Source organism: Lacerta agilis, chromosome 1 (genome assembly GCF_009819535.1).
Source record: "Lacerta agilis isolate rLacAgi1 chromosome 1, rLacAgi1.pri, whole genome shotgun sequence".
In the NCBI taxonomy this organism is placed as follows: domain Eukaryota; kingdom Metazoa; phylum Chordata; class Lepidosauria; order Squamata; family Lacertidae; genus Lacerta; species Lacerta agilis.
Window position 1 is genome coordinate 27,720,256 of NC_046312.1, and position 26,609 is coordinate 27,746,864.

The following is a 26,609-nucleotide window of genomic DNA, read 5'->3' on the forward strand; positions in this document are numbered from 1 at the left end:
CTTCAACCCACCCTGCCCCCCTTGAATGTTTTTGCCCTGATGGGGGACAGAGAGGGGTTGTGAGTGTGTGTAGAAACTAGCCTACTGTACAAAGGAAAAAGAATTGACTTGGGATAGTTCAGTCAGTAGAGCATGAGACTCTTAATCTCAGGGTCATGGGTTCAAGCCCCATGTTGGGCAAAAGGTTCCTGCATTGCAGGGGGTTGGACTAGAAGACCCTCGTGGTCCCTTCCAACTCTACAATTCTATGATGCCCCTATTTGCTCCACCGACTTTTGACTCCATCCACCACCGTCATGTGGTCCCCAGAAGGGCAGGTGGACCTCAGGTTGAAGAAAGTTGTGTACCCCCGCCTTAAAGAGGTACACAAACATGCATGCAAGATATTTGGATTCCAGTCCCTCGAAAGCCTGGTGCTCACCACTTCCTTACACTGGACGGCTGAAAGCAGAAGCTGCCATTCCACCTGCCTCTGCAAACCCCCTTGCAGTGGTTGGGCAACGGTGTGCAAAAAGGCAGCTTTCAGCTCTAGACTCAAAAATAATACTCTTGCAAGGAGCAGGAAACTTCTGCCATGAAAATGTGCGGTCATGAGTACAGTAGCTATATGCAGCATGCCTTAGAAAAGGGGGCATTTTTACATTGGCCCCTTGATGTGGTTGTTTATTCACCTCCCTTTGGAGTGGCAGAGATGTCAAGAGAGAAAGAAAGCTTGGAATGGATTGGAAATGAAAGGGTGCAGACGGGGCGGGGGGAGAAAAGAGAGGGGGGAACGAGAGGGATGGAGCCAGAGCAGCTGGGCAGTTTGTCACAGTACAGGGAGTTCAGCCCATTACAGGGAAACAGCTTTTATGCAGCTTGGATAATTGTCCTCGACACTGTCTCCAACAGAGGAGAAAGCGGGGGGGGGGGATCAGCAGCCAGCAAAAGCAGGGAGGAGCTATCTATAGCTGTCCAGAATTAACTTGCATTTCAGAGAAAGGAAGGGCAGGCTGGGCACACTTGAGAAAAAAATGCCACTTCAACCCAGATATTGCTCGTGGTGAGAAAGCAGCAGCAGCAACAACAACAAAATTTCAGGAACTGTACAGAGTGTCAGGGCTACTGGGAACACCCACCCACACTCCACACACAAAGCAAACACACAATTAGGCCTGCATGGGAGGGCACCAGATTGAGCCAAGAGAGCAAAAGAGACATCTGACCCCAATGTTGATTCACCTCCTAAAACGTAAGCTCAAAATCTTTTTTAACTGCCAGTTACTAGCAAGCATCCCGATTGCCTTGCAGCCAAAGTGTCACTGCAAAGCAAGCATAGTTCTGCCATATGGTGATTCTGCCTCAATCCAGAGACGAGGAAGTTCATGCGAACAGGTCCCACTGGGATTCCTGTGGATTTATAACACTGGTCACCAACATGGAAATAGGTACTGAAAGAGCATTTTCCCCTCCTTTAAATGTTCGGGTTGAAGAACAGGGCACAGAACAGATGGCAGCCATGTCAACAAACGACATTGTAAGGCCAGGTACTCCAGCCAAACAAGGAAAAGAAGATTTTGAACGCCATTTGCTGTTCACTGTGTGTGCTTGATGTGGTAATTAACAATCCCTGGCCATGGCGCTGCAAAATACAATTCAAGATACTAGCTTTTTTCCAACCTGTCCAGCAAGTAATGCAATAAATAACTTGAGGAAAAAAGTTTGTTTCTTGCCATTTCCAAAGCATTTACTGAACAGATAACATTTAATGCTACTTAAAAAAAAAAACATCCTGTACATTATTCACTGATTGCATCATGTACTCTATTATTATTATTATTATTATTATTATTATTTTCCCAGTAGTAACATATGGAAGTGAGAGCTGGACCATAAAGAAGGCTGATCGCCGAAGAATTGATGCTTTTGAATTATGGTGCTGGAGGAGACTCTTGAGAGTCCCGTGGACTGCAAGAAGATCAAACCTATCCATTCTGAAGGAAATCAGGCCTGAGTGCTCACTGGAAGGACAGATCCTGAAGCTGAGGCTCCAATACTTTGGCCACCTCATGAGAAAAGAAGACTCCCTGGAAAAGACCCTGATGTTGGGAAAGATGGAGGGTACAAGGAGAAGGAGACGACAGAGGACAAGATGGTTGGACAGTGTTCTCGAAGCTACCAACATGAGTCTGACCAAACTGTGGGAGGCAGTGGAAGACAGGAGTGCCTGGCGTACTCTGGTCCATGGGGTCACAAAGAGTCGGACACAACTAAACGACTAAACAACAACAACAACAGCAATTATTATTATTATTAATCATCATCATCATGACTGAATTAAAGAGAGACTAAAGGTCAAGCTCAACAAGATGCCATTCACACAATTATCTATTGCATGCATGGCTTTTAAAACAGTAAAGAGTGGTCACAGCAGGGGCCCCAATCCAGACTGAAACCCTGGCGGGGGGTGAGGATGGAAGAGCTCTAACCTTTCTGCCCCTCATGGTGGTCCCAATTCAAATCAAGGCCTGCTTCACCTCTTCTTTGCAATGGAGGGAATTTATATTATGTACAGTAGAGAGCAAAGGTTTAAAGCCCCCTTATCGACTATCACCCCTACCAGATTCCCAAATGGACCACCATACCTCTTTTTTTTTTTAAGGCATTAATGTAATTTCTAATTGTGTGTATGGCATCTTGTCTACTTCAACCCCAAGGCTGCATTCTAACCAGAGTTTCCTTGCACAACCTATGCATTGGTGGAGTCCTAAACTGGAAATACGAAGAACGGTATTTCAAGAGTGATGTAAATAAGGAATCCTTAATGAATCTTCTAAGAAAAGCAGGATAAAGGTGGCAATTGGCATAGGAATTTTTAGCTGTTTTCGACTGTGCCAGCTCTGCTGATCCTACTGATTCCCAGCCTGTAGGTTATACCAGGAACATTCAGCAATGAGATTAACACAGTTCTATCATATGTAGCATGCAAGTGTCCGGCGCACTGAAATGACATTCAAACAATTCATTCTTAAAATGCCCTGGAAGTTGCTCCTATTGCTTAAGTTACTTCTAGCTTCTGTAATGAATCATATTAATGAAAAGGCAGAAAAAACCAGCCATGCCTTGTTTAGAGAAACCAATATGAAGGGATGATAGCCTTGAAATATCTGAAAGGATGGGGATAAAGAAGATGAACTGTTCACTCCAGCAACTTTAAAAATATAACAGAGTTTAAGCTGCAAGAGCACAGAACTGCCTAGGGTAAATTGACCAATTAAAATGTAACAAGTCATCAGATTGGGATGGATCTGAAACAACACAATCTAAGATGCCAAGGGACTCAGACTAGGGACTCTGGCAGTAGAGTGAAAACACCATCAAGGGCAGCTCACAGTCTGAAGGAATTACTTGCTTGATCGCTGCTGAGCAGCAACACCACCTAGATAATGGCCACAGAGGACGCTACTGTTCATCAGCCCAGTCAAACCAAGTCATAATAATAATAATTAGTATTATTAGTATTTCTTATTTATACCCCGCCCATCTGGCTGGGTTTCCCCAGTCACCCTGGGCAGCTCCCAACAGAATATTAAAAACATGATAAAACATCAAACATTTAAAACTTCCCTAAACTTGCCTTCAGGTGTCTTCTAAAAGTCAGATAGTTGTTTATTTCCTTGACATCTGATGGGAGGGTGTTCCATAGGGCAGGCACCACTACCGAGAAGGCCCTCTGCTTGGTTCCCTGTAACCTCGCTTCTCGCAGTGTGAGAACTGCCAGAAGGCCCTCGGAGCTGGACCTCAGTCTCTGGGCTGAACGATGGGGGTGCAGACGCTCCTTCAGGTATACTGGGCCGAGGCCATTTAGGGCTTTAAAGGTCAGCACCAACACTTTGAATTGGCTCAGAAATGTACTGGGAGCCAATGTAGGTCTTTCAAGGACTGTTGTTATATGGTCTTGGCGGCCACTCCCAGTCACCAGTCTATTGAACGCTGTATTTCTGTCCACAAAGTCACACTGTGAGTTGATCTGTTGTTGAACCTAGGTCTCCTGACCCTGAACTGTTTTATGCTTTACTTTGGTTTCTTTTTTCCCTTTTTTATTTTATCCTTTAGCCACAGAACCATCCCAGGGCTCTCAGTTACTTCGGCAGCAAATAAACAAGCCGAAACAATAATTAATAACAGAGCTATAAATCACCTCACTGAATATGATACGTGACAAACCAGCATGGCTTTTGCCAAAGGAGAGGGGGAAACCATTTCCTCACCAATTTATTACTTTGTAAGCATTCTAACAAAGAACAGAGACAATAAGAAAAGAGATTTTTTAAAAGAATATTTTCAAGTGGACTTTGGTAAAATCCCCTACACACAGTTAGAAAACAATCAATGCATGAGATGCAAAGCATGGCCAATGATCAGACACTGGCTAAACTTTTCCAGTACAGTGGAACCTCGGTTGTCGAACGTAATCTGTTCCGGAAGACCATTCGACTTCTGAAACATTTGACATCCCAGGTGCGAAGGGAGAATCTCCATTTCAATGGTGAAAATCGAAAAACACGCAGCGGAAGACTTTCAACTTCCAAGGTGTGTTCGAAAATGGAAGCATTTACTTCCAGGTTTTTGGTATTCGGGTTCTGAAACGTTCATCAATGGAGACGTTTGAGAACCAAGGTTCCACTGTACTTGACTTCCAAGTTGAATTCCACTCAAATGCCCAATAGTTATTACTAGAACTGTGATGGCCTGGGAGTCAGACTCTGATGCTGAACCTGAGGGATCCCAGCCTGCACAGGATTCCCCGCCTCCAGAACCAGCTGAGCCGGGGCCAGGGCTTGAGCCTGAAGGATCCCCACCTGTGCTGGATCCCCAGGTGCAGGCATCAGCAGAGTCTGCTCTGGCTCCTGATGGGAGGGAGGACCCATTGCCTGCAGGTGCTCCACTCCCAGCCTCTTCAGAGGAAGCTGAGGCGTCCCCTGGGTCCAGTAACCCACCAGCCTCTCCTGAGCTACAGAGGCTCAGGGCAGAGAGGCGAAGGGAGTTAAGTGTCTGCAGGAGGAGTGCTCGCCTCCAGGCCCGGAGGAGAGGCGAGTCTCCGGAGGATCGGGACCGCCCTAAGCATAGGGCCAGATAAAAGCCAGCCAGACCCAGCCCAAGTTGCGTGAGCAACTTAGTTGCAAGCGTGTGCTCAACCTGCAACCTTGTGCCTGAACCTGCCTTGGACCTTGACCTGCTCCCTGCCTTGCTCCCCGCCGGATTGACCTCCTTTGGACCCCTAGACCCAGGACTGGACTTGGACCTCGCTTCATGGACAAACCCTTGGGGCCAGCACAAGAACTGGAGTGAACTGAGATGTCATCAGCATGACGAGAAAGAAATGGAAATAACTCTGTTTATCACCCCAAGGGTGATAAATTATTGAGAGGCCCAGGTAAGACCTGCCCCGCATAATCAATCATATGACGCAGTGCACACACACCATTTGAATGGCAATGCCCATCAACTTTGGGGGGGCCCAGCTCCCTCAAATATTTTATTGGGGGGTGAAGACCCCTCAGCCCCTAGAGGTTGGCTCCTATGCCCTACACACTAAAAAGGGCCTGGAACTGAGGTCTGAAGAGGAAGGAGGTGCCATTACTCCTTCCATGTATAGACTGGGCAGGGCCCAAAATGCCCAGATTGATTCCTAATTTTGTAAAACAGAGGAGTTGAGGTGGGCTGCCCGGGCCTCCTGGGTGGGTCTTGGGGGCCCGACTGGATTTCTGAGCTGGATGAGCAATAGAGGTTTAATGGGATTTCATTGTGCCAGCTTGGCACATAGGCATAGCCAGGTTCACCTTAACAATGTCACACCCAACCATCTGCCAATGCACTAGATTCAGATTCAGCTCAGAAAGCAGATGTGGAACTTCTAGGGGGTAACAGGATTTCTGAAACCATATTGCAGTTTATTCTGGCAGTGTGAGCCATTATGAAAGGCACCAGATAGCACCAATGATATAATGCCAGTTGCTTTATTAAAACTGGAATGACACTGAGAAATGAGAAGCCTACACTGGCGTCAAAACCCAACATATTGGAAAACATTTGTCATGCCCTGACTGACACAATATAGCGGCGGAATAAAATAAGTAGTGATGATTGAACTATTGTTACTATTAATTGTCTGATATAGCTTGTTTTAATTTTAAAAAAAAATATTTGCAAACATAACCCTGTTTTTTATTGCATCAAACCTGTAGGCCTTTTACTTTCCCATTTTACTTGTGAGGGTGAGAGACAGTGAGTTGCCCAGATCTGTCCCTGTTAAGATCTATGAGGGGGGAAACAGCAACATTCTGATATATGCTGTGCTGTAACAGGAGAGCCTTCTCAGTGGTGACACCTCAATTATGAAGTTCCCTCTGAGATATGACTGCTATCACAAGAAATACCATCAGTGTCGTCACCTAAATTGGTGGTATATTTGCAGTCACTTCTGGCTATCCTGCCTTGAGGAAAAGCAATAAAAACAGGCCAGGCATAAAGGTTAGCACAGGAAGAGATACTGAAACAAGCTGGGCTATTTTGTTTAGAAAAACAGGAGGAACCATACAGCACTCATACAAGTACAGTTGGACCTCAGAAATTGAATGGAATCCGTTCCGGAAGTCCGTTCGACTTCCAAAACATTTGGAAGCCAAGGCACGGCTTCCAATTGGCTGCAGGAAGCTCCTGCAGCCAATCGGAAGCCAGGGAACCTCCGTCAGCCATTTGGGTTCCAAAGAACGTTCAAAAACTGGAACACTCACTTTTGGGTTTGTGGCGTTCGGGAGCCAAAACATTCGAGTGACAAGGCATTCAACTTCCGAGGTACGATTGTATTTGAACCAGAGTCCCTCATGTCCAAAGCCAGCCCTGCACTTCACTAGATCTCCAACCGCATTTAGCCCTGGGGATTTTCTTGACTTTCACTCTTAATACAAGTTGACCTTTTCATTGAATGAAATTCACAAAAAGCCAATTTCATTGTAAGCATTTCTGCACAGAGCACTGCGAACCTTCCTGAGTCACCGTGCCCTGGCAAATCTTTTTCTGTGAAGGGTAGGGTAGAAATCAATAAGTCAAAATCAGTCAATCAATCAAATAGTAGCACAGATACCCAAGCGTACTTAGAAGGATGCAGAAATGTGGTTTATAAGAATAGCAAACGTGTCTGTAGTTAGTTTCAGCATAAACTAGCCTCCTTAAAAGGGAAATGCAACCAATCCCAGCTCTCCCAGTGGGTGTACCTATCTGATACATCTGTTTGCAAAAATATGTTTGCCACATTCAAACTTGATGTTTTAGCTTAGAAGTTGTGGCAAGATGTGTCAGTCTTGGGGGTTTGCCAGCCCCACTTTAAACTAGCTCTAAATTCAAGATATGACATTGCCTTATGCCAGGGATGAGGAATCTGTGGCCCCCCAGCTGTTGCTGGGCTCCCAGGGATGATATGAGTTATAGTTCTTTTAGTGTGGTAGCTCCCACTCTTCGGAACTCCCTGCCTATTGACATCAGGCACATGCCTTCATTTGTTCTCTTCTGGGCCTGCTAAAAACATTTGTGTTAAGATAAACCTACCCAGATAAGTAGAATGTTTACACGTGTTTTGATGTGTTGTAACTTATTGCTGATTTTCATCATTTTTGGATGTTTTAAATAGCTGTTTTTAACTGAGATTGCTGGTAATTTTATTGTTTTATTCCTCTTGTAAACCATTTCAATTTTTGTTGTTTTTTACAATCAAGTGGTAATCAAATAAACTCTACATCATCCTCATCTTTCATTAGTATGTCACCTTCCCACCGTTAAAACAATGCTCAATGCGGCTTACAATATGAAAATATTTACATAGTTACAAACATGGCAAAGTAGTCATAAAAATAAATGAAACGCAACAAAAACTCCATAGCCAAACTGTACAATTTCCACAAAAATAAAGATACAAAAATTAATATCAGTAACAGCAAAAACTCCTGACAAAACTTCCCCCCAAATACCCCAGTCCTTGTTGGGCATCAGTGGCAGCAGCAGCAGTTCTCATGAAGCCTGTCAGGCCCCGCCCTGGGCCAGGTGGAGAGAGGCAGGAACGGGGCCTTCAGGCTCCCAGCAGGTCAGACTACAGCATAAGCCAGGGGTCCTCAAACCTTTTAAGTAGGGGGCTGGTCCACTGTCCCTCAGACCTTGTGGGGGGCTGAACTATATTGGGGGGGTGAACGGTGGCGGAGGGACAATGAGCGATGCATGAAAGGGCTCTGGAGAGGGGCTGCTTCAAATGGCGGCTGCTCGAGAGGGGCACTCAGCCAACCACGGCTCCTGTGTCTTGTGAGCAGCAGGGGCTGGCGGCGGTGGCAGGACGATGAACAGTGTGTGAAAGGGCTCTGGAGAGGGACTGGCAGCAACGAAGCCCAGCCCCCTTCCTCCTCTAGGCAGGGCAGAGAGAAGCCAGGAGGGAGGGAGGGAGGAGGCAGCGCCGACGGTGGCGCCGTGTGAGGGAGAGGGAGGGAGAGGGAAAGAACGTGCATGCTGGTGATCCACGCGGCGATTACCGGACCGTCCGCGGGCCGGATTTAGAAGGCAATTGGGTCTGAACCGGCCCTCGGGCCTTAGTTTGCCGACCCATGGCATAAGCTTATCCATGTCCACTCAGAAGTAAGTCTCATCAGGTTCAAGGGGACTTACTGCCAGGTCCATGTGAATAGGACTGCAGCCTTAGTGGTATGGGAACACTGAGAAAAGTCTAAGCACCCTCTCTTCACAAATTCAAAGCAGGCCCACTGTACTTCCTCCCTCTATTCAACTAACGGTCTGCTACGGCTTTTTCCAACCTGGTACTCCCCAAATTCTCTTGAACCATTTACCGTATCCAGGTAGCAGCAGCAGCAGCAGTTGCAGCCCCCCACAGCCAAACAGCCCTTAGCCTGCATGATTGGCTGATGTCACGGTTCATCTCAGCCAACTGCAAGGACTGGCAGAATTGCCCGCCAAAATTTAAATTCAACATGGCCCTAGTGGGGGGGTGCTTTGGCGATGGACGTGGCAGGGACATTCTTCTGTCATGTCCGTTGCCAGGGCATAAAGCCAGCTCTGCTGCGACCCACCTGGTCAGTCATACCACCTGGTATACTGTGGCTCTGCCTGGAGGTAAGTGGGCAGTGCACTTATATGGCCTTGCTATGGGATTACTTGGTTGGTCACCATTTTCGGGGCCAGAGAGGAATTTGCCTGCAGACAAATGGGGTTTTTGCCTTCCTCATAGCAACTGTCACAACTTTGGCAGGTAAAGGCATTGGGTTGGATTCTTCAGTCAAATGATAGGGGATGAGTGCATGTCCCATCCCCAGATTCTGGATCAAATTCAGGGTAGCCCAGTAGGGCTCTGTCAAAAGCTTACGGGCCATAGAACACCCCAAATGGCAATCACTCTATGATGTGTTCTGCATCATGTGGGGATCGTTAATCGCAGGATCAACCCTGACGGAATTCAAGTAGGTAGCCATGTTGGTCTGCTGTACATAGCTGTCAACTTTTCCCTTTTTTAAAGGGAAATTCCCTTATTCCGAATAGGATTCCTCGCAAGAAAAGGGAAAAGTTGACAGCTATGCTAGTCAAAATAAATTAAAACAATTCTTTAAAAAGATAGTTTAAACGACTCCTTTTAAAAACCTAAAAACTCCCTTAAAAGAATCAAGTCTTCAAAAAAGTTATATGATCTAAGAAAGTCTTTAAAAGAATCCTTCCAAAAGAATTTAAAAATTATAATGTAGCACCTTAGAGAACAACAGAGTAGTTTTGGGTATAAGCTAATTCAGGATATATACCCAATGCCTATGCCAAAACCGACGTACATCTGTAATCACGAATTAATGTAATTACTGCTGTTTTATATATTGTTGTTTTAGAAACACCATTGTACCCTCCCTGGAGACAAAATTGAATTAGGGTAGGCTATACAAATTTTAATTAAATAAAATGATGGCACCCATTCGCAGAGTTTCTTTTCCCTTTCTCACAATTAGCAAAATACTTTGAGCTGACTTCAGCTGTAGGGTTGAACAAGGGGAAATGTAGAAAACAAATAAAAAATAATACAAATAATACATATTAGACTACAACTGCAGCGGTTAATCAATTAATTGGTTATATTAACTGATTAAAGACTTTAGATTGATGGGAAAGGTTTGTTACCACATGTCCTCATCACCATATGTGCAGTGATACACACATATACCTGAACAGATGTTGGGATCATTAACCTTAAGAGTCATGCCTGAATGTGCAGTTTATTACATAGATATGGGCAGTACATGGGCAGTATTAAAATTGGAGTGGCAATTATTTGGTGAAATCTACAAGTGCCTGGAAAGGGGGGGGTGAAGTGAGGCAGGATTCTTTCTGCCCTGCAGCCCTCAGCAACACCCCCACTCCCCCCCCAAAAAAAAACAAATAGATCCAGGGGAGTTGGGAAACTCTACAGGAAAGGTGTAGGCAGTGCTGTTTTTCTAGAAAAAGAGGCGCTGAAACTCACCATGAATGCCTCCCTTGTTCTTTTATAATGGCAATGGTGCCCAACTGAGAGGTGCTGGAACTCCTCTTCCCCTCCTCTTCCATCTAGATCTAAAGCCCTTCTGAAACTGCCAGGGCACCAACAGAATTCCATTTTCTTTGAGTCAAAGTTCTGGAACAACACTCACAATGGCAGGGGAATTGCACTTCCATGGCGGCCGTTACCCTCAATTCAACAGACAACGGATTATTCTTTAGTACAAAGCAGTCACCAACAAGGCACTGGCACTTGCAAAACAATGGCACTTGCAAAAGTTATCAGTAAATAACCTTCTGCATCCATTCTGCATGAGAGACTGTTCACGTTTCCTGCTTAAACTGGCTTGGCATCTCCTACACTGAACAGAGTCACATTTTACTAGATGCCAGGATTGGACACCCAACCTCCTTTCCATTCTGAACAGAGCAAAGATTTGAAGAGCTTTTCTATGGAAGTGTGCCTGTTGGTGGTTTTACCCACTGACAGGAGGTGCTGGTAGTCCTTTCTCTCTCTGCTCTTTTAAATGAGGTAGCCATTTTGCATTATGTTAGACATGCTGTGGCAGCCATTTTGTGACTGGCACCCACGGCATTTTCTCAAAATTCCAAATGTGCCCACTGGCCATAAAAGGCTGGTGGCCCGATTATTTTTTTTAAAAACGCCATTTTAAATGAGGTATTCTCCTGTTTCTCTCACACTGGGGAGGGAATGACTCTTCTAAAACCATGCCTGCAACTCACCAACACCTGTGCATTATCTGAAACAGCCATCCCAACCTGGTGCTCTCCAAGGGTTAACGGACTACAAGTCCCAAAATCTCTGACCGCGTTGGCTATATTGGCTGTGGCTGGTGAAAGTAGATGTTCAACAACCTGCAAAAGGCACCAGGCTGGGAAAGGCTTTTTTGTTTTTAAGGGAAATACCCTCAGGCCAAACAAGGTGAGTCAGTCCTGGTGTAGATAATGCAGTTTTATCTTGGCTTCAACACAAAATAAATTAAGGGTCTACCTTATAACCTGCACATCAACAGACCTGAGCATCATCTCAAGTTCCACATGTTTTTATAGTCTGTTATTCCATCATAATATTGTATAAGGTTTGGGAACGCTTTTTTGTAATATGTGGTTCTGCCCTCAGAACTAGGTAGTACAACATGGCTGTGGCTGGTTAAAGCTGCAATGTGGGCCTATATATCTGCATTACATTGGACTTTGAAAAAATTATGGCAAATTCCAGATGGAGTCAAACACACTAGGAGAGCTGGCAGCCCAGTGGCAGATGGAATTCAGATCAGTAAAGATGTTTCTTTATAACACAGCAGCCGCTGGAGCAGCAACAGGGTGCTTGGGTGCATTAAAACAAAAGGACAGAAATGAAAACGTAGAATAGATTACGAGGACAATGACACTGAAAAATGAGGCTGTGCCACCCGTGTCAGAGTCAAAATAATAGAAAGCATTAGTCAAGCCCAAGAAATCACATGATTGACATACAAATCGTAACTTTTGTGGTACAACAACAAAAAAAGGCAAGGTGCATGTTGGATTGGGTTGCTTTTGTTTGCCTTCTGGTTTCTGGGCTCTGAGGATTTACTGGGCTTGAGTTATTAAGCTTCCCCCCACAAATTGTATTTTTAAAAAATAAATGTTTGGTTTAAAAGAAGTAAATTACATCACTGAAGGAGCCACTGCTTTATACGGGGTGGGTGGGTGGGTGCACGCACGCACAAGTAAGCACATGAAATAAAACCTAAAAAGTCAAATATGTTTACACCTTTTTGCCCCATAAGCTAGGGCTGCCATACGTCCAGGATTTCCCAGACATATCTGGGATCTGTCCATCGGAAATAGCGCCTGGACAGAATTTACGAAAATCGGTAAAATTGTCCAGGGAAACCCAGGCATATGGCAACTCATGACAGAACTGTTGAATTTTTGGTAAATTTTCTTAAAAATAGCAGGGGGGGGGAACCTTCATTGTTCAAAGTTGTTCAACTCAGCAACCTCTGGCATGGCACTGAAGTTAGCACTTATGTGTTGGCAAAGCACATCTTTGAGCCTGTGGGATAGCTCAGTTGGTAGAGCACGAAACTCTTAATTTCAGGGTCATGGACTCAAGTACCACATTAGCCAAAAAGATTCCTGAATTGCAGGGGGTTGGACTAGATGACCCTCATGGTCCCTTTCCAACTCTACGATTCTATGGTTCTATGAAGCACAATGTAATTGTGATTATATGGGTTGGCTAACCTTCTCATGGAGTATAAATACAAAGGCTTCTGTCTCAAAATAGGAGATGGGGCTATACATTTCTGCACTACTGGTCTAAGATTGTGCAAGAATCTTGTGCCTAGCATCATATAAGCTTTAAGCTTATCTTGGCTTTTCACCAATTTAACTGTAATGGCTTCCCTCAAATGATCTTGGGAACTGTAGTTTGGCAAGGACACTGCAGATTCTGTTAGAAATCCCTAGATCCCCAAATACAGCCACAGTTCTCTGTGGAAAGGCAATGACTAAAAGACAAGTTTCTCTGTAGTATAAATGTGTCCCAAGAATTGCTTTAAATGTGATTTCTTTTTCCTACACAAAATAAGCTCCCTGTAGAAAACCTCATACATCACCATGTCTGAAAAAAAAGTGTTCCTATTTATATTGAAAAACTGCCATGTCTATCTATGGAAGTTACTCCACAGCAAAATACTTGATGGTGACAAAATAAATTTTGGCATTGTCTTCAAACTGCTCATGGATTTTGTTTTGTTTTGGGTTTTTTTATATTGAGATTTATCTTCATGTAGGAAAAAGGTTGCACAGCTAACTCATAGCCGTTTCACTCTAGCAATCCTTTTCTTTGCTCTTAAAGCAGCTTGTTATCTAGCCATACTCAGATGGGGAACAGGTAGCAATGGAACTCCTGTAGTGGTTGAGGGACTTCAGGTCACCTTCAGGTGGGGTGTGTGTGAGAGAGAAAAGCCCATCCTGACTCTCCAAAGTCACCACTGCTATTGCAAACCTTTGCACTCCCACAGCCACTGCACCTTAGGCACATGCCCCAACCCAAATGGGCCATGGAACCTGGAGAGAGAGACTAAGCCTGCAGCAATGCTTGCACAAATCCTCCGGTCCCCTTGCCCTGTCCCCTTCCTCCCTTGCCGTTGGAGGCACACACAGCTGGTGCCGATTTCCTGGCTCGCGCTCCATCTTCATTTTGCTCCAAGCTCGGTCATTTGCGCTCTGATTATCTCTCATTACCAACGACCTTGCTGTAATGAGTTTTAATCTGCCTCGTATTAATTAGAAACATTTTCATTAGCCAACTCGATTTTGGGTAAATAGCTAATAGAAGCGTCTGGGCTGCGATTAGTTATCAATAGGGGTTGTTAAGGGGGAGGAGCGAAATGTGTATAGGGAGCAGCTGTTCCCCATCTACATCCCAATGAGGCAACAATGGAACCCTTCTTACAAGGCCTCTTTAGAAAACCTTGGAAGCCAGGCCTTTTTCTTTTTCTTTTTTTAATCATACCCAAGAACATAACATACCGGGCAGTTCACCAGTGCAAGACGCAGTGAAACAAATGGGAACTGCTCAAAAGCAAAGCAGGACACCAAGTCATGGTCCACCACTGTGCTCTTGAGCTGCTCCTGCCCATTGCACAATTATCCGGCCCATGGTATTCTCAGACACACGGACTGGGTGGAGACAGAGATTGTAATACGATTCCATAGTTACCTGAGGTAAAGGTCACTTCTACATATTCAGGGCACATGGCTTCCCTCAAAGAATCCTGGGAATTATGGTTTACCTCTTCACAGAGATAGGATTCCCAGAACCCTTGATAAACCACATGTCCCAGGATTCCTAGGGGAACCCATGTGACTTCAGCCTACCTAACCTCTCTGAATCTATCACTGTAGCCCAAGCCCAGTCTTCAGAACAGGGGTGGCTGATCAGATCATGTTGGATTTCATCTCCCATCAGCCCCCAGGCAGCATGGCCAAAGTAAAGTATGAAAGGCATTGGATCCCAGCAACATCTTGGCAGCAACAGGATAGCCATCTCTGCACTAGAACTCTAGATTTGGGCTTAGAGAGTTTGGATTAAATCCTGGTCTTGAACAGTTCGTTTTTCCTATGCAGAGAAACCAGCAAGTAAAACTTCTCGTTTATAAAATGCATTTGTTTAGAATTATGGTCTCTGTTGTGTCTCTAAAACTGAATTAGTATAACATCATTTCCCTTCTACTAGGGTCAAGCCAGATATGATGCAGGAGGTTGGCAATGCTCTTCCTCTCTTCCTTTTCTCCTGCGGAGGTAACAGCATTTCAAGAGTGTGAGAGAGATATACATTGCGGAAAGGGCACAGGAGAGAAGGCTTGAGCACCCTCTCCCAAAGTCACACGTCTCCTGCCATCAAAGTGGCACTGCTAATTAGCAAAACAAAAACTGCAAGAAAACCTAATCATGGATCTCTTCTCTCTTCATCACATCTGGCTCAGCCCTCAATCATTCTTGCAATGTGATTGTCTTGTGAACCACATTTTTTTTTACATAATGGCCACCACATGGGAAGCTGATTGAAAAGCTTCTGAATCAAAAACCACCACCTTCTAAATCCCACTGCAGCTCTCCTGCACTCCAATCTAGACCCCATCCGTACCAAACATTTCAAGCACGTTTAATGAACATGGCTCCCCCACACACACACAAAGCATTGTGGGAACTGTAGTTTAAGGGTGCTCAGAGCTCTGTGTTGGGTAAACCACAGTTCCTTGCAGGGAGTCATGTGCTTTAAACGTATGATGTAGATGTGACCTAAGTGTTCAACGTGCAAAGAAAGGGAAAGGCTTGATTATGTCCATGGAGCAAACAGTGCTGCCACTGCCCCTCCTGCCCCCTAAACGTCGTGGAAATACCATTCGAGCAAGATTATGGTCCATTACACTGAGCCATTTGTTGAGTTGAAACGATTCCATTCAAGCAGGTTTATTGTAATCTCTGCACCACACCAGGAGTGGGAGACAAGCAGCAACACTGCTCCACTCAGCAGCTTCCTCTGCAACGCAAGTGGCCACAGTGGAGACATCAAATAAATCTGTCTCCTCAGCATCTTCCATTATTTCGCCTGGTGTTGTTGAGGGCCGCCTGAAAGCAGACTGCAGATCAGTTTAAGAGCCACTTCATCCTCACAGCCACCTTGCAAAACAGGTTGTTATTACCCACATTAATCGGGAACTGAGGCTGAGAGGAGGAGTCACACCCAGCCCAACTGACCGGCTTACCCCTGCCACTCTGGGTGACTTCCAACATCTATAAAAACATAAAACTATACAGGGATGCCTTCTATAGGTTGGCTCTGGGGTCACATAACTCCCTATCTCGATACCCTCCAGCATTTTTCCGATGAAAATTGGGACATCCTAAGGAAAAGTGCTCACTAGAAGGACAGATCCTGAAGTTGAGGCTCCAGTACTTTGGCCACCTCATGAGAAGAGAAGACTCCCTAGAAAAGACCCTGATGTTGGGAAAGATGGAGGGCACAAGGAGAAGGGGACGACAGAGGATGAGATGGTTGGACAGTGTTCTCGAAGCTACTAACATGAGTTTGGCCAAACTGCGAGAGGCAGTGAAGGGTAGGCGTGCCTGGCGTGCTCCGGTCCATGGGGTCACGAAGAGTCAGACACGACTGAATGACTGAACAACAACAAGGAAAAGCTGAACATTCTGGGATCCAACCAGAAACGGGGACAGCTTCTGTAAATCCGGGACTGTCCCTGGAAAATAAGAACACTTGGAGGGTCTGTCTTTACTGCGCTGTGATTACTTTAAACTTTACCTTATTGTCAGTCCACCTGTTGAACTGATTGTCTGGAGCCACTCTTTGTAAGAAGCCTTCCTTCAGAAAGCCATCTCAAATCCACATCCAGGGGGGTTTACCCAGGTCAGTTTCACTCCTTTAACTGGCTGGGTTGGTAGGTGGTTCAGTGCTGACATCGTCTCAGGGTATTTTCTACTAGGAGGCACAGAACCTCACACAGACTGTTTCCAACAACTCTATGGTGAAAAGATCACCAGATTTTAAATAGGCTGGTTGTCTAGTTTTTCTTGCTCCTCGGAGGCAAAGTAAGTCAATCCCTTTCATGCCTACTGTATGATGAGCTAAATTTTACAGAATATGTGGTTCATGTGGTATGTCTGTGTTTGTAGTGATGCCTCTCCCTCCAACCCAACATGTTGATGCTCCATCTCAATACAAGACAGGCAAACATTATTTTAAGAATGATCCCTGAATTTGTTTTCCTCCTCCTTCCTTGTCCGAAATTACCTTCTGTGCCATGTCTCTTAGATTGTGAGCTTGTGGGTAGGGGCTGCATTGTTTTAATTTATTGCATTTTTATCCTTTTAATTTATTTGTGCTGAGGAGCTGGGAACAAATGCTGCAAATAAATAAATATTCTGAATAAGGCACTCTCTGTCACCTCTGTCTCGCCAGTGGCTTCTAGAAAAGTGTTGCTCTGGCAGCATTCACTGGAGGCTTTTGCTATTCACCAGAACTAAATTTCTGATCACCGCTTACTACCCACTTGGACTACCGTAATGCATTCTACATGGGGCTACCTTTGAAGGTGACTCGGAAACTACAACTAATCCAGAATGCGGGAGCTAGACCGGTAACTGGGAGTGGCCACCGGGACCACATAACACCAGTCCTAAAGGATCTTCACTGGCTCACAGTACATTTCTGAACACAATTCAAAGTGTTGGTGCCGACATTTAAAGCCCTAAACAGCCTCAGCCCAGTATACCTGAAGGAACATCTCCACCCCCATTGCTTAGCCCAGACACAGGTCGTACTCTGAGGGTCTTCTGCTGGTTTCCTCACTGCAAGAAGTGAAGTTACAGGGAACCAGGCAGAGGGCCTTCTTGGTAGTGGCACCCTCCCTGTGGCACCCTCCCTTCAGATGTCAAAGAGATAAAGAATTGCAAACTTTTAGAAGACACCTGAAGGCAGCCCTGTATCAGGAAGTTTTTAATGCTTGATGATGATGATGATGATGATGATTTTATTATTTATACCCCACCCATCTGGATGGGTTTTAATATATGCTGCAAGCCACCCAGAGTGGCTGGGGAAACCCAGCCAGATGGGTGGGGTATAAATAATAATAATAATAATAATAATAATAATAATAATAATAATAATAATAATACCACTACTACTACTACCATGTCTGTAGATCCCTGGTGGGAAGAGTTGCCTGTGAAAGCAGACCCCACATATTTTGATGCACCGGGCTCCTGCAAATCCACCAGCAGATACTTCCCAGGTCTTGCCTGCATTGGCAATTGAGAATATTTGTTCTCTCCCTCTCTTTTATGGTAACCTTTCAAATATTCTGACCTCTGGCAACCCTGAATCTTCCAAAGCTTAGCCTACCTACCATACTTCAGCTGGCATACATGGGACTTGCCTTCAAGGCCTATTATCTTTATTGCTGTCCTCCTCTCAGAAAGGCATAAAGGGTGGGAACATTTGACCTCCCCTGTTCTCTAGACAGAGGATCTGTCGTCATGAAACCACCAACTGGTCCAAGCTCAGCTAAAATTAATGGGGCTGAAAGGTTAGAGGACAGAACAGAGGGTCATTTGCACAATCTCTCCAATTAAGGGCAACCCATGAACCAAAATGGATTTCCAAAAATGGGATGACATTACATCATATTAGGAAGGAAAGCCAATAATGCTGATTGACGAGTCTAGCAATGAAGTGTCCAGAGGACAGTGTTTGGTTCTCCAACCACCTCATGGCTGTGGAAACTTTTTATTTGAATGTGTGCGTGCTGCTTTGCCAAATTACCGGTAAAATGTGAACAAGTGTACATCACAGATGATATGGAAAGGCAGAAGAGCCACAGCAAAACCAGACAAAGCATTTCAGGAAACTGGATCCTGTGTGATTGTAGCTTTCAGTTCAAGGCAGTTGTAAAGAATAATACATTAGACACAGTTCCCTTTAAATCATGGCCATGAAAATAAGGAATAAGGAATGCGCAAAACCAAGAACACTAGCAAAAGCAATTCCTAAAACTGGGCACCCAACAAAGTCAAGTTTATCACATGCAGGGGGAAAAATGCAAACTGCATATTCATCCCAAACTGCATATTCATTCCACACTTTTCAGTGCATTTCCTCATCACTTTCCTAACTGCAAAATCTATGTTGCTGTTTTGTTTAAGTGGATTTGTTACGAGGGCGACAGCACACTTTCATTCACTTAATTGTGCAAACCTAAATTTCCAGTACACACAAAATACTGAGGCTGAAGGTGACCTTTTGCTCCTTCAGAGATTTTGAAGAGAACTGCTGGCACAATCCTTTTTCATGAAAACACATAGAAACAACCTCACCAACTACCTTCACCTCAATGGATTTTTACTTTTTCTCCTTAGGGCGGCTGCTCATTCAGAAACAAACACAACAGACCCTACTTGCGTGCAAATTCAGTCAGAGTCAGTGGGAGTTGGGCCTTAGTAAAAATCAAGCAAGGAGTTCAAGCTCTGACCCTTAGATGGAAAGCTGAGTAGAGCATTGCCCTGACCCTGCTTTGCATTCATAAGTTCACTAGCTTTAATAAAATACACACATGCTGCATTAAACAAGACCTACACTGGGGAGGGGGGAACCTGTGACTCCTCATACGTTGTTTGACTACAAAGCCCATCATCCCTTGCCACTGGCGATGCAGGTTCGGGCTGACAGGACTTGAGAGGCCAGCAATATCTGGAGGGTTGCAGCTACGAAGGATACATGCAGTCTGGTTCACATTTAAAAGTGTGCCAACTTAATTTGCACTATCGGAAACAATAAGCAAACTGTGAAACACAGGAATCCTTTGAAGTTCATACTTCTCTGAATTTTGCAATGCAACTCTCCAACCAGGTAATGTATACCAAAAGGGTTTGTTAAAACACATATATTATATGAGAGGAAATTACTTGAGGGGGGAAATGTGCACACTGGACAAAAATGTGTATAGTAGGAGAAATTCACACTAAGATGAAGGTGAATATTCATGTGGGCTTTTAACAAAATCACAAGTCAATGTAAGGAACTGACCTTAAGAATGGAAAAAATGAAAAACTGAGAAAAACTGTAACTGACAGATTCATTCATCGCTAGCCACAGGTTAGCCACCCCATCCTACTCCCCTCCATGTTTTAAACTCCATTTTCTACTGATCAATCCCTCCAGCTGCCTGATCATTTTATGTTCCTCTCCTTTGAATGTCCTCAGATTTGTCAGTATTTTGGTGCCATTTAATATGCTAATTAAGTAAGAGGGAGAAATGGGATGGATTGTGGTGCATCAGTGAACACAGATGTCTAATCACCAAAAAACTGGCTTTACCTAGAACTCTGAATAACTCTTGGACATCTGGGTAATTTTAAAGACTCTACACGACTTCTTTTTGGCATGTGAGAAAATAGACTTCCCTTTAAAGGGCTTCTGCTTTGACCTGAAGCTCCACTTACGGTAAAAAGTCAGGTATGTTGAGGGGAAGAAAGTGAAGGAGATTTCCCCCATATATTATAGAATACGAAGGTTCGAGATGGCACATCTTTAGCAACAGTACTGGAAAACTATTCAGTGGGTTTAATTCTATCCCTCTGAACCAAATGAACAAAGATGCAAAGACCACCACTAAATATTCAGCAGTTGTTGTCAGGCTGTAGCATTAATTGATTGCATTGATAGTATGGCACCATTGCAATAGTACAGAATGAGTAAGGCAGCCCCATGGGACCATGGGCTTATCCACACTATATATTTAAAGCATTTTGATCCTACTTTAAGCCCAGAGAGTCACTGCCAGTCAGCAGAGATGATACTGGGTTAGACAGACCAATGGTCCAACTGAATATAAGGCAGCTTCCAGCATTCCTAAATTTGCTGTTATTTATTTAAATGAACTGTTTAATTTGTTATTTCTTAATACACGGCTTGGCCAAGGGTTTGGCTACATCCAAAGCATGTCCCTGTTCTGCTATGCTTGCTGCATCATTGAAAAGGCAGATTGCCAGACTAATCTGCATGTTTACCAAAGCTTATTAGGGTTTCTTTCCTTTAGCAATCAATAAGCTATCAAATCCTTAATTGCTAACCCAATCGTGCTTCTGCTGTTTAAGCATACATAAGTTCTACTGTGTGTTAATTAAAAATAAGACTGTATATATTCCAAGTTTGCTTCTATGGTTAGGTATCAGGTTAATGGGGTAAAATGTAATTATGTCAAGTGTTGACACGGAGCGGCCTTCCTCAATCCCAATGCCCCCCAGGTGTTTTGGACTACAATTCCCACTGGGTGCACTGGCTGAGGCGGATGCAATTTCTAGTGCAAAACACCCGAATGGCACCAGGTTAGGGAAAGCTGGCATGGAGAATAGCAGCTTAACTATGCCCTGGCTCATGTTGCAGCTACCCACTTGTCTGCATTAAAGATCTAGCAATTGGGGGAGGGGGTTGTAACCTATTCCGTTTAACAACAATAGCAAAATTTGTGCTAATAGCCAATTTGCTTCTCAATACCATTTATAAGTCACAGTCTGATCTGTACCTGAAATATTACTGAATACGCTAGCCTGGTCTCCATGGCGGCACCTGTTTCCAAATCTGGCAGTTGCCATGGAAGCTTAAATAATGTTTTCCTTCAACAGGGCAGGTTTCTAACTCTTGTAAATATGGGCGGGGAGGGGGGTGGGGAACCGTTAAGAAATGTGTGGGCAATAACTGATCAGAAAGGCCTTGGTGGTACAGAAAGTATCTGTCTTCTCCATCACATAATCTACCTCCTCTCTCGACAGAGCCTTCCCGACTGAATTTGAACATGCAACAGGAACATGCAACCCTATCCTGTGGGGGGGGGGGAGTGGTCCTTTAACTCATCCTCCCTCTCCAAATTAAGCCTAAGTACAGGTCACAGGAATGCCTGCATATTCTTCCCTAGTTTAGCACCATGACTCCAGTTCCCTCCCTCCCCATTTCAAATTTTGGTTTGTAAGCCCCTCAGGGCAGGGATCAATCCCTTTGTACTCTATAGCACCATGCACAACGGTGTTGCCTTATAGAACCCCTTTCTGCAAAAAGAACCTGGAAGACAGAAGAACTTTTAAAAAGAACGCAATTGGCTTGCAGTGGAAAGGTTCTGTTTACTGTCGGGTTGGGCCCATTATGATTGTTATTCTTAATTCTTCAATTTGCCCTCGGCAATAAACTGATATGCTAGTTTGCTGCTGTATATAGATAACATGCTTTATATCATGTGTCTGAGAAAAGTCTGATGTTTTAGTACATAAATGCCCGACACCCTGCCAGCCAAAAGTTGCAGAAGACAGGAAGAAATCTCTTCCATCGGCCTATTAATCTGCCATAGCAAGAGACTTCATAATTAATTTGTCCCTAACAGTTCCCTTGTAATAGCGGCAAGAGAAATATTTCAGGGATGGCAATTACCTCTGATGTCAAAATGATGAGGAAAACAAATGTTCAACCGTCATCAGAAATATCAACACCTTCCCCCATTCCCCTGTCCCTATCATAGGTGACAGAGCTGCACACTGGAATTGCTATGCAATTAATTACGGGGCTTGTTGTGGTTGAAACGACATTTTCCAACTGAATATAAACATTTTTTTTAAGCAATCCAGGTTTTGGGGGAGGGGGGCATCTGTCACTGGGGAATGGCAAGAGGGGGCAGGTTGGTGCAGTAGTAGCACTATGCCTCTCTTCTTCTTTAATTAACTACACATATGTCCCACAATTTACAAGCAGTCAACAGTTTATTTATATATTTAAGAAACATCCATTAATTGCACAAATGTTCCACAATTATTCAATCTGAAGCAAGTTAAGGTGGGATAGATAAGATAAAGCACACACAGAGGGGGGGCACACACTTGCTACAAGGCGAGGTTGTGGGTTTGGATTTATTTAAAATCCCACAAATCATCATACATGGATTTTGCAAATGACTGCCGCTGAAGCCATGCCATAGCTTGACCATCTGTATTGTGCAAAGCCTTCCAGAACTCAGCAAACAAAGCTAAGGGTACATTCTGAAATATAATGTAACGTTGCAGGGCTGCTTTGGAAACCGTTTGGAAGATTTAACTCTTGCGGAATATAGCGGCAGACTTCCCAAAGCCTCCCCTTTGAGTTGCTAACTCCACACTTAAAAAAAAAAAAATCTGCAGTGACACGAAGAGGAGAGTACAGCCATTCTGGTCTTCATTATGAGCATGTTATCACCATTTCAACTTTCCCCCAAACAGGGAACAGATTCACTCTCCTTCTGGCGTGTGATGAAGAAACAGCAACTGCTGTCTGAAGCTTGAGGAATTGTAAGGAACAGATAAAAAACACTGCTCTCACATAATTATTTTAAAGTAAAGATCCCAGTTTGTCCTGGAGTCTGTTTTTTAACAACAACAACAACAACAACAACAACAACAACAACAACAACAACTGCTTTCTGTTGTCATCAGTGTATGTAATATATTAAGTTATCCGTCTACACCAGAGCAAGAAAACTCAGCCCTGAGGGTTACGGTAAATGTGGCCCTCCGTGCCTCTCTATCCCACCCCTGGGACTTTCCTCAAGCTACACCTGTATGCCAAACCACATCCCTCACTGGACATGCTCCGTGTACTCCCTCAACAACTGTTTCCTGTTTGCCTAGGAGGCAGAATGAGCATATGAGCATGTCCACTGGCATTTGCATGGATGGAATGTAGCCTTACTGCACTATGTTTAAGGTCACATCCGTCGCTTCATCCATTTTTACCTCTAGCTGTGTCCACCAATGGCACACGGCCTCCAGAAGATGAGGGGATGAGCTCTCAGGCTGAAAAGCCCCCCCCCCCCAATCCCTGCTTTATGCAGACACAGGGCTATATCTAGCTTTGACTTTAAACACGTTGGCTATATTGCATGAAAAGCATAATGCTGGTGGTCAACAAAATAGGTTTAAAGACTCTCTCAAGGCAAATCTTTTAAAATGTAGTATAAACACCGACAATTGGAAAACACTAGGCTGTGAGCGCTCCAATTGGAGAACAGTCACTTACGGACTCACTCTTAGGACCGTGTTCATGGAAGACAATCTTACTCAGCTACAAGTGAGAAGAAGAAGAAGAAGAAGAAGAAGAAGAAGAAGAAGAAGAAGAAGAAGAAGAAGAAGGGAAACGTGTCAGTTTTGGGATTTTTACGCCACTATCTAGCTCACCTACCCACTCTTTTAACATATGTGCCCTTCAAGAGTACTGTATGCTGCAGCTATGATCCTGTAACCATCTCCAGACTTTGGGATGCTCCCAAATATAGCTCAATACAGCCTTGTTCGAAGATGATTGCCTAGATTTACAGAAGCACACACACTCATTCTTGCCCATCTTACTGGGTCGATCACCCGGACAATTCAGTTATTCAGGCAAAGGCTAAAGACACAGAGCTCCATTTTATTGTTTCCAAATTAAATCAGCTGCTGCTGCAGCTCGGGGGGGGGGGATATAGGGTCGACCTTTCATCTAAGCAGGTTAACCAAGGTCTTAGATGAATTGCCAACATTTAGGTCAGGCATAGGCAAACTCGGCCCTCCAGATGTTTTGGGACTACAACTCCCATCATCCCTGACCACTGGTCCTGTTAGCTAGGGGTGATGAGAGTTGTGGTCCCAAAACATCTGGAGGGCCGAGTTTGCCTATGCCTGATTTAGGTGGACCCTTGAAGGCTGATTCACACAACCAGGAAGGGTAGCCACTCCAAAAGCTGCCCATGTCAGCTCACCGCCAGTTGTCAGCCAACCACATGCAGCTGCTGCCATGTGTGAAACTAAGCCTTTTGCACAACGCTTGAAAACTGAGTTTCCCAGCCTTTGTGGTAACACACACAAAGCTTAATCCTGCATGTGGCAGCAGCTGCACACAAGCAGCTGGCAACAGGCAAGGAGTGGGCCTCCGATTTTAAAATTTATTTATCTTACTCTGTCAAGCCTTTCCACCAGAAGGGCTTCAAAGCAGCGAACATATGAATCAGCCCATTGGTTGTGCGAATCACCCTTAAGATCCTTCCCTAATTTGGAGAAGCATCTACAGTACAAGCCAATACCAATTTCAGTTATCCCCTTGGCACTGACGGAGCAGGGTAAAATGAAGACGTTGGCTTGACAGGTAAGCTAATTGTGTGTTAGCCTGAAGCACCTTCCTTCATCTGATACACTTTGGGGAGATTTTGATAAGGTCACTGGTTTAGCAGAAGAAGCCCATAGAATTTATGCTATGTCTGCTATTCAATCCTTGCAAAAATCCTTTACATGATCCAGTGGCTAACTTGCTACAACAGGTCTCATTCCAGCAGTCCAACATCTTTTCTATATGGTAAGCATACCAGGGGGAAACAATTTAATCCTGTTCCTCTTCTTCTCTCATAGTCCGTGTATAAATTCATCAATGCTTTCCTGACCCAACAACTCACTGAGCATGTGCAAATATCTCAAAATGAAACAGTGATCTTCACTTTAGCATATTGAAATCTTTTAACTAAAAAAATACAAGCCTTCCTTCGTCCTTCCTCAAAGCAAGGCTACAAAGCAAGTGACTTTTGTTTACAGATGGAGAGCTTATATTACCTTTTTTATAGCTAATAACAAATAGAACAACTTGTCACTTTTTCTTTCTTAGAAAGTTAGTCTGGCTGGTTTTGTACCATGCCCAAAGGACCCCAGGTACTGAGTTATAGTTCAAGGCATTGGCAAACAGCATATGAGCTATGGCACATCCCCATGTTTGAATGGACACCCTTATCAGCTGCTTTGGTGGCCCAATACAAATGGGTACAAGGATCCTACACTTTTAACAGCTGTGGAGAAGAGGGAATTTCAACAGGCATGGCATGGCATGAAGTCTACACATGCTGAAATTCCCAGTTCTACACAACTATTAGAGGCCTAGGAGCCCTGTCCTGTGTTGTATCTTGCCACACTAACTGCTGCATGAGCGTCGCCCTGAGCTGCTCATTTCTGCGATGTTTTATTTTTCCAAGTAAAGTTATGGCAGTTACAGTGGTGCCCCGCTGGACAAATGCCTCGCTAGATGAAAAACTCACTAGACGAAGGCATTCGTCTAGCGGAAGGCTGCCCCACAAGACGAAAAAGTCTAGCGAAAACCACGAAAAAATCGCTAGACGAAAATACTCACAGAATGAATTATTTTCGTCTAGCGAGGCACCACTGTATTTGGAAATGAAGATTTCTATCAGGAACCATATGGACAGTTAAAGAAGTTAAAGTCACTGTGACTACACTGGTAGGGAGGGCTACATGATATACGTTTTCTTAAATAAATTGCACTGCCTTAAAAAACACACACACTAGGAGCCATCCCTTTGGGTTAAGAATTGTTTTCTTCTTTCACCCCTCCCCAAGTGATGTTCAGAATCTAGGGCGACTTCTCCTACAAGAGGTCCAGATATCAGCAACAATCGGTACAATGTCACCTAACAAGAGCACAGTGACCTTTGCTTTGCAATCTGAGATGTTTCCTGTGGCCTGAAAAAATCCATTTGGTACTCAGACTGCTAAAAACACTGTGCTGCTGTACACACACACACACACACACACACACACACAGCCCTTTTAATAACCATTTGTGCCCTTCAGCACAGGAGAAAGGGAGTACACAATCACAGAGGGAAGCTGAGCGGAAGCCTGCTGTGCACAGGCGTCCAACAGTACAGAAATGGATCTGTACTCCTGCCTTTGAGTGGTAATGCAATTCGCTTGTTAACATAGTCCAAACAAACCATGGTTTACTGGGAATGAGCAGCGCGCTGGTGAGTGCTGCTCATACTATGCCCACCCCCAGCTTTTGCTGTGCAGAGAAGCAACAAACCACAGCACTGGGTTAGCACTGGTGGAAGCCAAGCTTTGTTGTTAGTTTACTTGTCATGGTTTGCTTGGAGAGAAATGAACCATGAGTGCAGGTACCACTAAGCCAGCACTGT

At 44.4% G+C, this 26,609-nt stretch overlaps 1 protein-coding gene across 4 annotated transcripts in view; it reads right to left on the reverse strand.

Annotated features, from left to right (window-relative positions):
* ADCK1 (aarF domain containing kinase 1) overlaps nucleotides 1–26,609 on the reverse strand; it is a 102,118-nt gene that overhangs the window by 61,007 nt on the left and 14,502 nt on the right. The window contains exon 1 of one of the 4 annotated variants that reach the window (XM_033141962.1): nucleotides 10,535–10,566. The exons of the other annotated variants lie outside the window; for them this stretch is intronic. Within the exon in view, the coding sequence (XP_032997853.1) occupies nucleotides 10,535–10,537 (3 nt within the window). The 5' untranslated portion in view covers nucleotides 10,538–10,566. Of the gene's footprint in view, nucleotides 1–10,534; nucleotides 10,567–26,609 lie in introns of those variants that run through there. 4 annotated transcript variants of the gene reach the window in all.